This window comes from Passer domesticus, chromosome 2 (genome assembly GCF_036417665.1).
Source record: "Passer domesticus isolate bPasDom1 chromosome 2, bPasDom1.hap1, whole genome shotgun sequence".
Lineage (NCBI taxonomy): Eukaryota > Metazoa > Chordata > Aves > Passeriformes > Passeridae > Passer > Passer domesticus.
In genome coordinates this window covers 102198003-102212202 of record NC_087475.1, presented here as the reverse complement: position 1 = coordinate 102212202, position 14200 = coordinate 102198003, and the positions used below count along the sequence as shown (strand labels likewise).

The 14200-nt window shown below is 40.1% G+C and overlaps 1 protein-coding gene and 1 long non-coding RNA gene across 7 annotated transcripts in view; one reads left to right on the top strand and one right to left on the bottom strand.

The window, feature by feature from the left end:
• Window positions 1-376: 376 nt before the first annotated feature.
• Window positions 377-14200, bottom strand: part of GRAMD1C (GRAM domain containing 1C) — a 52163-nt gene continuing 38339 nt past the window's right edge. For 5 of the 6 annotated variants that reach the window (XM_064410160.1, XM_064410162.1, XM_064410166.1 and 2 more), the window contains 9 exons: window positions 10175-10321; window positions 9247-9365; window positions 7962-8104; window positions 6316-6419; window positions 5448-5627; window positions 3876-3933; window positions 3266-3376; window positions 2303-2408; window positions 377-583 (listed from right to left, as the gene is read on the bottom strand). In XM_064410160.1, coding sequence (XP_064266230.1) covers window positions 506-583; window positions 2303-2408; window positions 3266-3376; window positions 3876-3933; window positions 5448-5627; window positions 6316-6419; window positions 7962-8104; window positions 9247-9365; window positions 10175-10321 — 1046 coding nt within the window. In that variant the 3' untranslated portion in view covers window positions 377-505. The remainder of the gene's footprint in view (window positions 584-2302; window positions 2409-3265; window positions 3377-3875; window positions 3934-5447; window positions 5628-6315; window positions 6420-7961; window positions 8105-9246; window positions 9366-10174; window positions 10322-14200) is intronic. The other variant, XM_064410161.1, reaches the window with a different exon arrangement.
• On the top strand, window positions 546-12211 carry LOC135294623 (uncharacterized). Its single transcript, XR_010356698.1, has 3 exons — window positions 546-638; window positions 3208-9652; window positions 9688-12211. It is a non-coding gene; the product is annotated as an uncharacterized LOC135294623 (long non-coding RNA).

The following is a 14200-nucleotide window of genomic DNA, read 5'->3' as shown; positions in this document are numbered from 1 at the left end:
TTAATCTTAGGCATATTCATCCTTAAGATGGTGACTTGTTTCACAAGGTCCCCAAGGCTAAAAAAAGCCTATGAAGATCCTGTGTCTGTGAATCCACTAATGTTCTTTTTTCTCCAAAACACTCTTCCACTGATGGTCGTTTTCTACGTTGTCATAAAAAGCTGCAATTTCTTAAGAGACAAACACAGTTCTCTGCTGAGGGTGGTTTTTTCCCCTTCTGAAATGTTCAGATCCATTCACCAGCAGTACAACTGCCCTCACTCACTCACCCTGGGATGGATCAAAGAGCTCTGCACTGTTTGGAATTGAGACTCCCCAGGGAAGAAGGCTGGCAGGAGAGACAAGAATGCCGAGCTATGGCAATGCAGAACCCGACTTTCTTCCACAAACCTTTATTCTGTGCAACAGTAAAGAGTCCAGAGGAGACAGTTACACTCCCTATCCCACAAGTCCTCACACACACATCTGTTCTTCCAACATCTTGAATGAAAAGCTGATGTGACTATTAACTCTCAGTCTTGCTGCTCTGTGTCCTGTTCAAGTGGTCAAAGCTTCTCTGGAGCATGGAAAGGGAAATCTTCAGCTGTGAAGATACAATCCACCCCCCCACCAATTACTTAAGTCAGTCTCCTGCACGGGTGAGTGATATCAGGAAAATAAAGTCTCCCTCCTCCTTTTCTTTTAAAGATTTCATGTGATTTCCTCCTCCCTGTTTCCATAAACAGTTGGCTTACTGTGCTCTCCTAACAGCTACACTCTGTAGAGTTTATAAATACTAACAGTCCAGGATGATAAAGTCTTAACACCTCACCAGACAACAACACAGAAGATAAACCACCCCACCCACTTTTAGTCAGAGATAACGTTCAGTGCAAATACTCCAAGGAACATGGCAGCACAACATGAATTTCCTTTTATTACCTGGCCCTGCTAGTGCATTTTGGTGCACAAAATATGTTTAGATTATTGACAACCCTCAGAAAACACAAGGTAGCAAGCATTAAGACGTGTCAGGACTTCCAGACAAAAAGTGTTATTCTGGATGAAAAAGGTAGCTGAATTCTCACTTTTCTTTTTTTTTACACCGTGTGTTCAAAAAGCACTTAACACTTCAGAATTAGGAATTGTTTGGATAGTAAGCAGAGAAAATAAAAAGGGTATGAAAACCAGAAAATTTCATCTCTAAAGTGAAACTTCCAGCACTTTTCAAGTTGCGATCAAAGTGGTTAATTAATAGATTAATAGCAATTGTGCATGCAGAGACACCTCTAAATGAGGAGTATAAGAAATGGCTTCTTTTTCTAACCTCCTTTAGTGGAGAAAATTGACATGGTACTTACATGGAAGAACCAAGAGCAAACAATGGAGGAGGGTACATGGGAACTCCCCCTCCAGCTTTCCTAAACTAATAATTTATTCCATCGCATTTCAAGATATAATAAATAAAGTTAAAATGAGAATATTCCTGAGTAGTAAGTAAAAACTGAAGCAGGAATTTACTGTCCTTCAGGTACTGATTTAAAATTTCAGCCTAGGGATTGTAAGGATTTAACAGTCATGGACTTTAGAGACATAACAGTATTCAACATATTTCTTGGTTTTGGGGGTTTTTTGTGTCTGTAGAATACAAGAGCCTGAAATTTAAGTTACTGTGAAGGAGGATTATCTTCTATGGAGCCTCTCAGAAATATATGGTCTGCATAAATAATTTATTTTTCACTGGAGATTAGGTGGCCACCTTGATACCAATGCTAAATGAAGCTCTTGCCAATATCTGGAAGAGTAGCAGGGAGCAAATGCCAGGATAAACCTGAATGAAGAAACTCCATAATAAGATGGAAAAGCACTTGACAAATCTTAATATGAGTGTTCTTAGAAAAGGGAATCTGTTTTGAAATACTCCAGTCTTTCCTTTGTCATGATTCAGAACTGCATTAACACATTTCTTAAGCACTTGACAAGTTTAAGAAAATTGGCATGGGTATTTACATCTTAGTCAAATAAAAAACCCAAACCAACAAAAAACAAAACAAAACAAACCCACTCACAAACAAACAAACCAACCATCCCAAACAAAAACCAGCCAACCAAAAAAAACCCCAACCCTCCAAGAAACAAATTCAAAACCAAAGCAAAACATCAGAAACATAAGCACTGCCTGTTAACTAAACTCAAGCCTAGGGCAAAACAGATCAAGAAAACTTTATCTAGCACCAGACCACATCAAGCTATGTTAACACAAGGGAGAAAACTTGAGTTGTTGAGAAACAAGAATATCACCAGCAAAGATTTTCAGACCTACCTGCTCAAGCATTTCAATTGAGTCTCTTAAAACTCCCTTCACATGTTTAACCTGTTCCTTATCATATTGAGGTATCTCCTCTTTTGATACAATTTCTGGGGATATGCTGAAAAAGATTGAGATTACATCAGAAACATGAAACATGCACCTCAATGCCTTTTTAAAAGCAACTGTTCTCTGCCACCATCGCTCTGCCATTGCTAAGAGCATCCTCTTACAAAAGCCTCTTACAAAGCTGCCTGCAGTTGAATTCCAATCCCTGTTTTCTTGAAGCTAGTACCTCAGACCTTTGCAGGCAACAGCCACCAAGAAAAAAAATGTGCTCACATTATGTTTACAATGTAAGGTCTCACATTATGTTTACAATGTAAGGTCCACAATCCAGGGAACAAAATCCTTCTTAGGAAGAAAGTCACTAACCAGTTCTGAGACTCACTATGGGCGGTCCCCACATCCCTTCCAGACTCAAAATCAGGATATGGTTTTTAACTTTTTTGTTGATACTGTATTCAAGAGGAAGCAACATCTTTCTGTGTCTGAGTACAAAAAGCACTCAACATGGAAGTTTGTGAAGGAGAGGAGATTTAAGAGACTCACAGAGAGAAGCTAAAAAGCTAAATGAATCTTTAACATTCAATTTGAGAACATGCTGGTTCACACAGGATGAACACTTCTGTTCTGTGATCAGCACTATGATATTCACAGAAGATGAGTCACAGCAGGCTGACAAATGCAAACTAAGGTTAACACTTCTCCCAAAACAGCTTGTCAAAGAAGAAATTTATTACTGCAAGATGCAATCAGACATGTCAATGGATTTCAGCATAGACCACAGAAGTACAGCAAGCCCCAGCCACTTCTAAAGCTTACCACTCAATTTCATGGTTTATAATTTATTTCTTTAGATCTGATTCTCACATAAGCTGAAGAAGAAAGCAAGCAAAGATTGTGAACTCAACTTACTTCAAAGAGCTTTCCTCCTGAAGCTGGACATGATAAAGGGACTGAGCTGCATGCTCTATCTTTGAGAGTTTGAGGAACAGTGTTATATTCAGCAAGACCAAGAGCAGCAAACTGTACATAGAAGAGAACAAAAATCAAGTTCTGCAACAGTTTCAGTTGCAATGCTACAAACACAAGATCATGGCTCAAGACAGCTAAGGAAACAGAATCCTCCCAGCATCCTGGGAGAAAAAAGGGTGGGGCAGCACTATACTGAAAATTAGTATCTATCTGAACAATTCCTAGCAGTTACCATTAAGCTGGGTAACACCAAAAAAAAAACAGTATCTCTTCTTAGAACTTTTAAAATTAGGAATTAGTAGATTTTACACTTCATTTTTTAATAGGATCAGACCTTAATAAACCTGTAAGGTAGACTATTTTGGCAAGTCAGCATTTTCATCCCACGTGTCATTTCCAAGCCAATCCATTCCCTTTTTATACCCATATGTTCCACTCAAATTACTTTATCTTGCTACATGCAATCTTAAGATGCAAATAAGGAACAAATACAGATAAAAACCAAGATGAGCTTGAGTCAAGCAACACTTTAATGCAAGTGAGTACTTACAAGACACTCATTACTACAATGATGGTGGTGGTCCTACTTACTGCATCTCTTTTCCTTCCTATAGGGCATGGAAGAGAAGGAGGTTAAAAAGTACTAAAGAACATTCCTAAAGGGTGTCTGCAGATAGATGCATGTCAGTGCCCAGCACTGCACACAGAATAGCTCAACTTCTGATGGAAAAAAAAATCAGGTCATGTAGGTGCACAGGATCACCTCCAACATTCACCAAGGCATTTTTGCAGTCATCTCTGAGAAGCTGGCTGAACAGTCAGGCTCTTCCATCAGAATTCCCCCTACTCACTGTGCTGGGGAGAACACAATTCTGGGGCATGGTCAGTCACATTAAACCTGCATAGCCTGAGAAAGTCGAAGTCCATCCATTACTAACAAGAATATGTGCTACTAGTCACACACAGCAGAGACAGGCTGCAAAACTGCAAAAAAAAAGTGGCTCTCTCCTGCTCATGCTCCTGCTCACATTCATCTTTCTGACAACCAGTGTCAGTCACATTTTCCTGTAACTTGTCCCATCCTTACTGCTTGGTTTATCTATTGTACTGAAAACAGCCCTTCGAGAGCCCACCTGTTATTCAGCAGGCATCAGGGATCAGACACTGAGGGACAGAGTGTGCATGTTCTCTCCAAACTGAGCACCCAGTGTGCCAACTATCACTGTGGGCACACTGATCTTGAAATAGAATTAATTTTGCACATCCTGCCCTGCACAAAAGACATACATAAAAGCTGTAGTGTACACTGAGACACACACTCATCTGAAAAAGTGGAGCAAAAATAAGTAATTAGGAAGCAATTTCATACAGGTAAAGAGTCCTTTACACATGCTGCTGATCCAAATACTCTCTCATTGCTATCTAGACTCAGTGTTGTCTTCCTCTTTAGGGAAGTGTACTTGCTCCTATCTCACTGTTTACAATTCAACTTCTGTCATGGAATCCACCATTCCCTGGTGCAACAAGTGCACAGGTGTTCCTCATATCTCTGTGTGAAACTAATATTGTATATGCTGGTGGCCAAGTCTGTCGTGCCTAAGGGCAGTAGAACTGCAAGAAATGCTTCAGTGACCCAGAAATTACAGAAGCATATGGGAAACAGACTTCTTAACATTAAAAAATCAATAACCAAAACTGAGACGACAGGGCCAAGAGGCAAGTGGCAAAGTTCAATCAACTCATGACCTCTGTGTGCAGTTATCTGAAGAAAAAAAAAAACCTTTCAGAAACTCTACAAGAATTAGTTTGGTTTTTTTTCCCTAATCCAATTTCATTTTCAAACCTTTGCAGATACAGAGCAGTATTTAAGATTTTGGTTGATTTTTGTTTGTTTTAAAACTGAAGGAGATATTAGCCTTAATTTCATGAGATACTCATGATAAAAGTGATCATGCATGCTCCAAATATACTTTATGCAAGACTGAAGAAGCTGGAACTTGTTAAAGCATTTGCTATCAGAGACAAGAGTAACATATACACAAGTGCAACTCTTGCACTATTTTACGAGTTATGCTTTCTTGAACATACCTTTTGGAAAACACTTGATATAAAAAATTCCTACCTATTAAGCTGCCCTGGGACTCTACTCCCATGTCACCAGAGGAATGCTGGGAAGAGCGTTTGGGAAGCGATTCTGCCAAACCCCGGTGTAAAGTGCGTCGCCTTCGTCTCAGAGCAAGTAATTTCCCAGAGTCTTCTATGGATTGATTAATTGCATATTCCTCCATTAGGAGATCTGATTCTGCAGTGGAAAAAAAGATAAGGTTACCAAACTGTCAAAAAGAAAGCTGAAGACAAATTGTGAGATATGCAAGGTGGCAGTGAGAGGAACAAGCACACCTTCCAATATATGAGCTTAAAGCAGCTAATTGGCAAACTACACACTGACTTCCACCCCTGTTCTGTTTTCTAGAGGGCACTTGGAACACTCTGCAGAGGTGGTGCACACTCAGCCCAGGCAGGATTGCTCAATGCTATGCCAGACAGCAGTTGGAAGAGCACTGCAAGACACTGTTAGACTGAGGCTAGAAATTGTGTTAGACTGTGAGCCTGCAGCAGTGGCTGGCCAGGCTGTGAACAGACATTCATGGAGCCTGCCAAGTGCCACTGCTTCTCTTCTCATATGCACAGTCAAGGAAATTCTTAGAGATAAGCACATGCAGCTGAGAATAACAGCTTTCCTGCTGCTCCTCATGTTTCCTTCTGAAAGCCATTATGGCCAGGTACACAAGAGCCCCTTGTTATCCACAAGGCTTCTTTCATACCCTGGAACTGGCAGATAGACTGATGGCAGGAAGTTCTGTCTTTAAGACTGCTTAGGTATTGCCTTTTTTCCAAGCCACTCTTTGAGGAGCCAGGTTTGACAGACACAAAAATGTACATAGCAAAGGTAGGCTCCTTACTCCAGCACAAAGAAGAAAATGCCTCACCAAGTTGTTTGAAGTTTTCCTGTATTCCTCCCCAGGTATTCTTCTCAATTACAGACTTGACAAGGCCCCAAGGCTGTTTTTTGTACTTCACTTCTGCAGAAACCCTAGAAAACAGAATGCAATAATGGAGAAGTACTCTTCTAGGAGACACAGTGATAGCAGAAATCTCTTATCAGAAGCAGCTTCCAGCTTATGTCCAAAATCTGCAGTACCAGCTGGAACTGCCATTGCTCTCCAGCTGGGCAGCACTTTCATTGCAAAATGCAAGAGACAGACAGTAGCAAAGACAACATCTCTAGCTAAAGCATAAAAATCTAGATGTCCAAATTATGGGAAACATTTTGGAATGTTTTCCTTCAGGCTCAGACTACCAGATGATTTCTACCCTCTAAAGCATTCTCATTTTAACACACATTTAAAATAAGATTCAGGCTTCCAGATAATAAAATAATGATTTTTACTTTGTATGTTTACACATGATATATTACATTGGCTCTACAATAGCAGAAAGTGAAATTATTTATCATAATTCAAGTGGTCACATCCTACCCTGAGCAAAATTAAAATCTGTCTTTCCAGGAGCATGACAGAGGGGAAAATGACATTCCTACTGTGCATTCCTTGCATTTCTCAGGTAAAGCTAATCAATACTACTTCCAGAATAAAAATGAATTGGACTAGAATCCTTCAGAGGCATGCTTCTAACTGAGTGAATCCCAAAGCAAATCATAAAGGACAAAGTCCTTGGTTTCAGCCAAGAAGACTGACCATCCTAGAATACACTTTTTTCAACTTTTTAAGTAATCTTCCAAATCAATGTAAGCCCACTGTGTATGGTATAATAAAATAACTCATTTCAAATAGAGTTTGAGCCATTTTAAACACAGTTTACTAAGGCCACTGTAACATCACTATGTTCTACACATGTATGCTCTGTGCACCATGTGCACCTAGGTTTTTGCTCTTATCTTAGGGCTGTCGCATGTCAGAAAAAAATAAGTCTAGGTCTCAAAGAAGAACAGTGATTCACTCAAAAAAAAAAAAATCTAAAGCAGTCTTTCAAGGACCTTCCTTTCCTTCTCCCAGTAGAGAGGGAGTTTTCAGTAGCCTGAGATTAGCCAGAATAGAATCCAGGCTTGCTAACCTTTCCTGAGTACTGATTAAAAGTTTGAGAAAAAAGCTCTTACTAAAGACAGCACCACTTACAATGTTTTCAACAAGTGGGAGAGGAAATTCCATATCTAGACAGAGTTCACTTGAGTACCCTCCTTGCAAAATAAAGTACATTCTATCTTCCCTGCACATTCCTGTGAAATCATTCTCCTCTAGTAAGGATGTCTGGGAAACCTTCTAATAAAGCATCTCAATTTTTTCCAATTTCTCCCACTCGCACAGCTGCACTCAAAAACACAAGGCTGGTCAGGATCCAGCTCAGTCTTGGAGATGAGTTCTATACCTCAGAGTCAACATCTCAGTTAATTTCTCATTGCATTAATGAGATCCAAGCACAGCATACATGTGACAAGAAATAAACTAAGCTTGTTTTTCAGTAGAGAACCCAAAATTCTCTGTTCTGCTGGCAAATCTCAACTGAGAACATCCCTGCCTTGGCTTCTGCTCTCCTGCCGTGCCCCACGCAGGCTCACCGTAACCGGCACTTGTGACTGGACGTGCGGCTGATGCAGTATCTGTTCACAGTGTAGAAATAATCATGGTAGGGGACATCGTGGGTCAGGACCTCAGCATCTACCTGGTAAGACTGACCTTTCTGGCTCTGCTTATGCAGGATCTATTAAAAAAGAAATAAAATTAAGAAGGTACATTCATGGTACACAAATTTCCCCCACCCCCTTTCAGCCTGAGTTCCTCAGGTTGGATTGACCAACTCCAAGTGAACTTAAGGAGACAGAAAGCCTGAAGAATCACTATTAAAAAACAATTAAGAATATCAAGTATAGGTGGGGTGGGAAAAGAAAAGATGCCTCCTGCTAAAGCCAACATCAGCAGCATCAGGACTTCCCCACTGACCAACCATCAGGACACGGCTTGCAGAGATTGGTCAGGAAAATAAAACACTCACACCAGAATCCAATTACCAATTCTCTTCAGGTAAATAAACTTCCATAATGCATTTCACTTGTGCACAAACACAGGCTCAGCAAATGAGTAAGAATTATTTTGATCATTCTCTTCTCTGCTTCTCCCACTGCTTCTCTCAGGTTCAGAGAATGTGAATCCCACATAGAACCATGTCCAGGTGGCTTTCCAATACCTCCAAGGAAGGAGGTACCAGAACCTCTATGAACAACCTGTTCCACTGCTTAGTCACCCTCACAGTGAAAAAGCATTTCCTGATGTTCAGAAGGTATCATCTATTTGTGTCCATCCCCTCTGATCCTGTCACTGGGCACCACTGAAGTCTTTGGCCTTGGATGGTTAGAGCCTGACTCAGAATTTTTTGCATCCTCCCTCAGATGCTTCTATCAATTTTAAGATGCCCCTGAGTCTTCTCTTCTCTGGGCTGAACATTTCCAGCTCTCAGGCATTTCTTACATGGAGTGCTCCAGTCCTTTCATTGTCTTAGTGGCCCTTTGTTAGGCTCTTCACCTGTCATACTGGGGAGCCCAGAAGTGAACACTGAAAATCTTAAATTGCACCTTTTCACCCCTTAGTTCCTAAGAGATGTTAACACTTTTCCCCACGAGTTTCACGGGAGTTTACAGCCATCTGTAAAGGTAGAAAGTCTCTCTCATTTAATAAGCATTGGCTCAGTAATGGCGAGAGACACAGCAAGCCACCTGAGAGATGCTTTGTTTAAACTGCAGACGCAGCTCACTGAACTTGAATCCAGTCAGAACTCTGACAGACCACAGAGCTGACCTATCCCTTGCTTTAAAGGGCCCCAGACAGACACACACATGCACACAGTACCTGCTTCTCCGTTGCAGTTGTGAACTTCCCACAGAGCGGATTGTTAATCGTTACAGTGTACGTCAAAGTCCTCAACTGATTGCCATTGGAGTCTCTATTCCAAGGGGTTGATACAGCATCTAGATGAGAAGTCATGCAATATCTCACATAAAAATTACCTGTCTTATCATGTCTTAACAGTTTGAGAACAGAAGTAGGGGGAAAGACAGAAAACTCATTCCAATTAATTGTGGGGTTTTTCCAGGAAAAAACATACCCATCTAGTCTGCTAATAAACAAAGGTGAGGCTCTGGATAGCTGAGCCTGAATCTACTGAAATACGGTCAACAAAGGAGTAAGCAATTAAACGAAAATCATCATTTCCCATTTGCTTAGAGATTAATAGATTCACTTAGCATTATCAAAGGTTTTTGCCACATTGCCTTCCCAGCATTATCAAAGGTTTTTGCCACATTGCCTTCCCAGCTGACACTGAATAAATACTACCCTTTTTGACTTGATTTTCTGTTCTTGCAGTCTCAGTGAATAAATTTACTCATCCAGAAAATTAAAGCCTGTGAGTATCATTTAGGAGGATGCAATGATTTTTGCCTGTGTACCAGCCATACAAATTTCACTATTTCTGGGACACAATGTAATCAGAAATACCCCACAGAAGGCATCAACTTAATAACCTACTCAAAATTCAGGCATTAAGGTGCAGTTTTGTGGTGCACCGAAATGAAGTTTTTACTCCAAAATGTGCATACCTAGGGAAACAATAGTCTAGCTTTAAATATTCTCTTGCCTAGTGAAACTGTAAAGCTTAAAAGTTCTTTTAAAGCAAGGAAAAACTTCAAGAAATTCAACTTAGCCCTATTTAGCAATTCTCAGAGGTAAAAATTTTCAGGGTTGCTTGTAACAGACAGAAGGGAGAAGAATCTATTACCTACTATACTCCTGGAATTAAGAAACCTCTGCATGAAGTGAGAATTGGTGAAAAGGATTTCAAACATCTTGTCTGCAGTGATGTGGAAAACTCTGTTTATAAAAAGTCTCCCATAGAGATCATTGTCAGAGACAGTCTCCTTCACTGCTAAGAAAGACAGAGATCAGGTTAAGAACAGTATTATGCATAACCTTGATAGCATTCTAGGCTTTATTACAGCTTAAATCTTTCCCAAGCTTGCACCAGCATTTGTTTCTTGCTCTCAGAAACCCAGTAAGGATAGCAGCAAATTATTTGGTAGGTAGGTTGCCTTCAGGAAAAAAGTCCAAAACTGATTTTCAAAAACACACCGCTACCACCACTTCCCTGTGCAAATTGATAAATTAACACCAAAAGGTACCATCCCTTTAATTTTGCCTTCAGTATTCTACTAATCCTGCAAGAAACATCGGTGAAAGAAAGTTAGCATACTTTTCATTAATATGTGTGTCTATCGTACAAAAGACGAGAGAAGGACATAAAACCATAACAGTTTTCTTCTTATGGATGATTTCAGAATTCTGCTTTTAACAGTTGTAATATTGATAATGCCCACAGTCTAAGGAATCAGATAGACTCCCAAACAGTATTTCCCTCAACACCCATTGAACAGGAACAAAAGGGATATCCCACTCAATGTTGCAGCTCCCAAAAAAGCACGGAGAGGCTCAAATGCCATCATCTATTTCAAAGCCACCGACCACCCCAGCAGCATTCTGTGGCTGCAGCATTGATCTTTGCTATTTCTGCTTCTTGGTGGTTGCTGGCATGACTCAGCTTTGTGGTTTTCTCAGCCATGCTTACAAGAGATAAGGGATAGAACTATAATCCTGAAGGGCAAGCAGTTTCCTGTGCCAATCCCGACTCAATCTACTTATGCTTTAGAAAAAAGTCAATCCTAAACTATAATTACCAGCAAGACAAACAAGCCCCCCTCAGCACCACACATCATTAAAATTAAACAAGCAGCCCAAAAGCAAATCTTGCAGCAGACAGACACAAGTCAGGATGGCCAACCTTTCCACTGATACAAATGAATGCTCAGGGCTAGGAAAGGTCAGTGCCAGCCATGAATGCAAAGGGAGCCTGAATATCACACTGTAGTTCACAAGCTGCCTGCAGGCTAAGGTTACAGCACTTAAAACATTACTGGCTTGGTAGCAGTCAGTATTGAAAAGGCAAATGCACCAACTGAACAACCACAGCAGTCCCCAGGGAAACTCAGTTCTGACTGAGAAGACTCCCTCTCTAGTGATACTCCTAGACTGCTAGAACATCTGCCTCCACAAAAGTTCTCCTTGATCCCATCAGGCTTCAAAGTAGGACCCCAAAAGTGAAGCATGAGTGCTGTATTTTTGTGCTTGCACAGGAGGTTGACTTCCTCTCCATGCCGTGTTCTGCTTATGCAATTGTAATTCCACACAGTTATGAGATGGGACAGAAAGCAAACACACATTTCAAGAGGCCTATTTAACGAGTCAATACGCAGTCATTACACATAGAATATGAATTCTGCTGTGCTGAAACATTCTGCAGGAAGCCAGAAATTCTGCCTGAGTTTTCAACTTATGCTCACTGTACTTTCTCTCATAACTGAATCTAACTCTAACAAAAGGTAGGCCAAGTGAACTGTAAGTCTGACCTAATTTAACAAGACCTCAACATTACAGATCACTCCTTTCAGAGTGCACTCCCCACATCCTCTCTTTTGCTAAGAGACAGGAAGTTTCAGATTCTGATGCTGACATCCTCTCTGCCTACTGTGCATCAGCTAGCATATCATCAGCTACCAGGCAATTCAAACCTAGTTATTGTGGTTGAGTGTTACTCAGCTGGACGTTGACATGCCCAAGGAATCTGCTACCACTTAAAAAAAAATACAGACACATGATCGAGCCACCAGATAAGCATCAGATCAGCTTTGTCAGCTATTTGTATGTCTTACCAAACACAAGATAACACAAGGTACCTCTGCCCCAGTCAGCCTGAGCAAAACAATTCAACTTCACATTCACCTGAAATGCCTGAGGACAACTACTATTTTTCTGCTGATGCAAGGTAATTTGGCAAGGCAGGGCAATTTGTGATACGCACAAAGCCCATGCTTTATTATATTAAGGTGCAGATCTTGCTGCCAAGCTCTATTACTCTGAGTCTGTCCTCTTTCTAGCGAGTCTGAACAAAAAGCATCTACAGGTCTATACAAAACTTCCCCTAAGTTAATTTACCTAGACTAGCTCTATATGGTCATGTCTCTAATAAGGAATAGTCAATGAAGTGCCAAGTGCATGAGTATCTATTGAGAATTATGTTTTCTACTTACAATCCTTCTCAGATCTCGGAAGAAACAAAGGGGTTTTTTTAAGTGTTGTTAGCACATACAGCAGTAATTTTCAGAAAATCCAAGCTAAACCTGGGTTTACATATCAGGCCTATCAGCTACTTTAGATGATAGGATTCAAACAGCTGTTCTCCAGAAAAAACTAAACTTTTTGGACAGTGGGTCTGGAAGGTGCATGTATGCATAAATACTGTGGGCTCCACATCAGTGGAACTAATTAACAGGATACACCAAGAGCTTGACAAGCTTCAAGTCATTTCCATCTGGTCTTCTCAAAATTTATCTGTAGAAATCCTAGATGAAGCAGTGAGCACAAACAGTAGCATAGCAATGAATAAGTATACACTTTATACACTTTTAACTTGAACACAAAAGGCAGCTTTAACCACTTATTTTTGCCACAAGTGAAAATGTATGTTTGTCTAGTGTTTCATTTCCTACAGGTAAACTTGCCTTTGTTTTTCACAACAGTAGGGCAACAAGAAGCATTTTACCTAAGACTGGCTTGGAATGCTCTTTATTAACAAAATGTTTTGTGCAAATACAGAGATATCAGTTTAACTCCTTCACTTTCAGTACTGTTCTAACCCCTCAGCAGCATACAATTATCAACACTAACTTTCTTAACCTGAATACATTTACAGCTGAATTGGAGCTGTCTGCTAAAAGAACATGAGATTATTCTGACTTTAGGTAAGGATCCCTAGGGACCCAAAAACACAGAAGTAAACATATTACCCAAAGAGTTCTGGTTCAGCCTAATGACAGCAGGTCTATTCCTTCTCCCACCACTGCCTTGCACTTCCTAAGGTCATTTTCATCAGTGCAAGGCAAGCTGTGAAATAATGTTTGAATATAATACCATTATGCAGCAGAGATGGTAGAGGTTTAAAGACATCTGCAGTGCAAAAAAGGGACAGAAAGAAAACCACTGTTATTAAAATTCCCCTCAACAACCAACAGCAAAAGGCTAAACACATACCACAAGCAAATTAAGAAAGCTGAACTGATAAGAGCAGAGGTTATCAAACAAATTAGTAAGAAGGTTGATTTTTCCACTCCACGGAGTTGGGGGAGGATCAGGATTTTTAAAGAATATGTATGCAAATCTTGGCACTGTTGAACATTTCTGTATCGCTGGGGATGGGGAAAAATTACAGGCTGCATGAGAGATATGTAGGTAGAAGCTTTTAACCAAATACACCTGAAATCAAGTGAATAAAACCAATTCCTAGAAGTGAACATGTTCTAGACATCATCTATTTAAAGACTGTATCAGCAGTATTAACCATTTTCAGAGAACTCTCCTATACTTTAAGTACAGAATTATCTTGATAATTAATACTTAATACTGAGTAAGTATTGTCACAATGCTAGCTTTTTCCAGTTCACAAGGTAAAAAAATCCCCACCACTTTTTGCCTTCAGGTGACTTAAACATACATATTCTCCAAACACCAAAGTAAATAATTTTTTTCAACAAAATATATCCTTTCAGTATTTAATTTAAAATGCCAATAAGATAACAGGGCTACTTTTCCTTACATACAATGCATATCCAAAATTTTGTATTGGAGGGGAAAAGGGGGACAACTAACACAAAGCTGAACCTAATTTCAACAGTCCTGTATTTTAAACACTGTATGC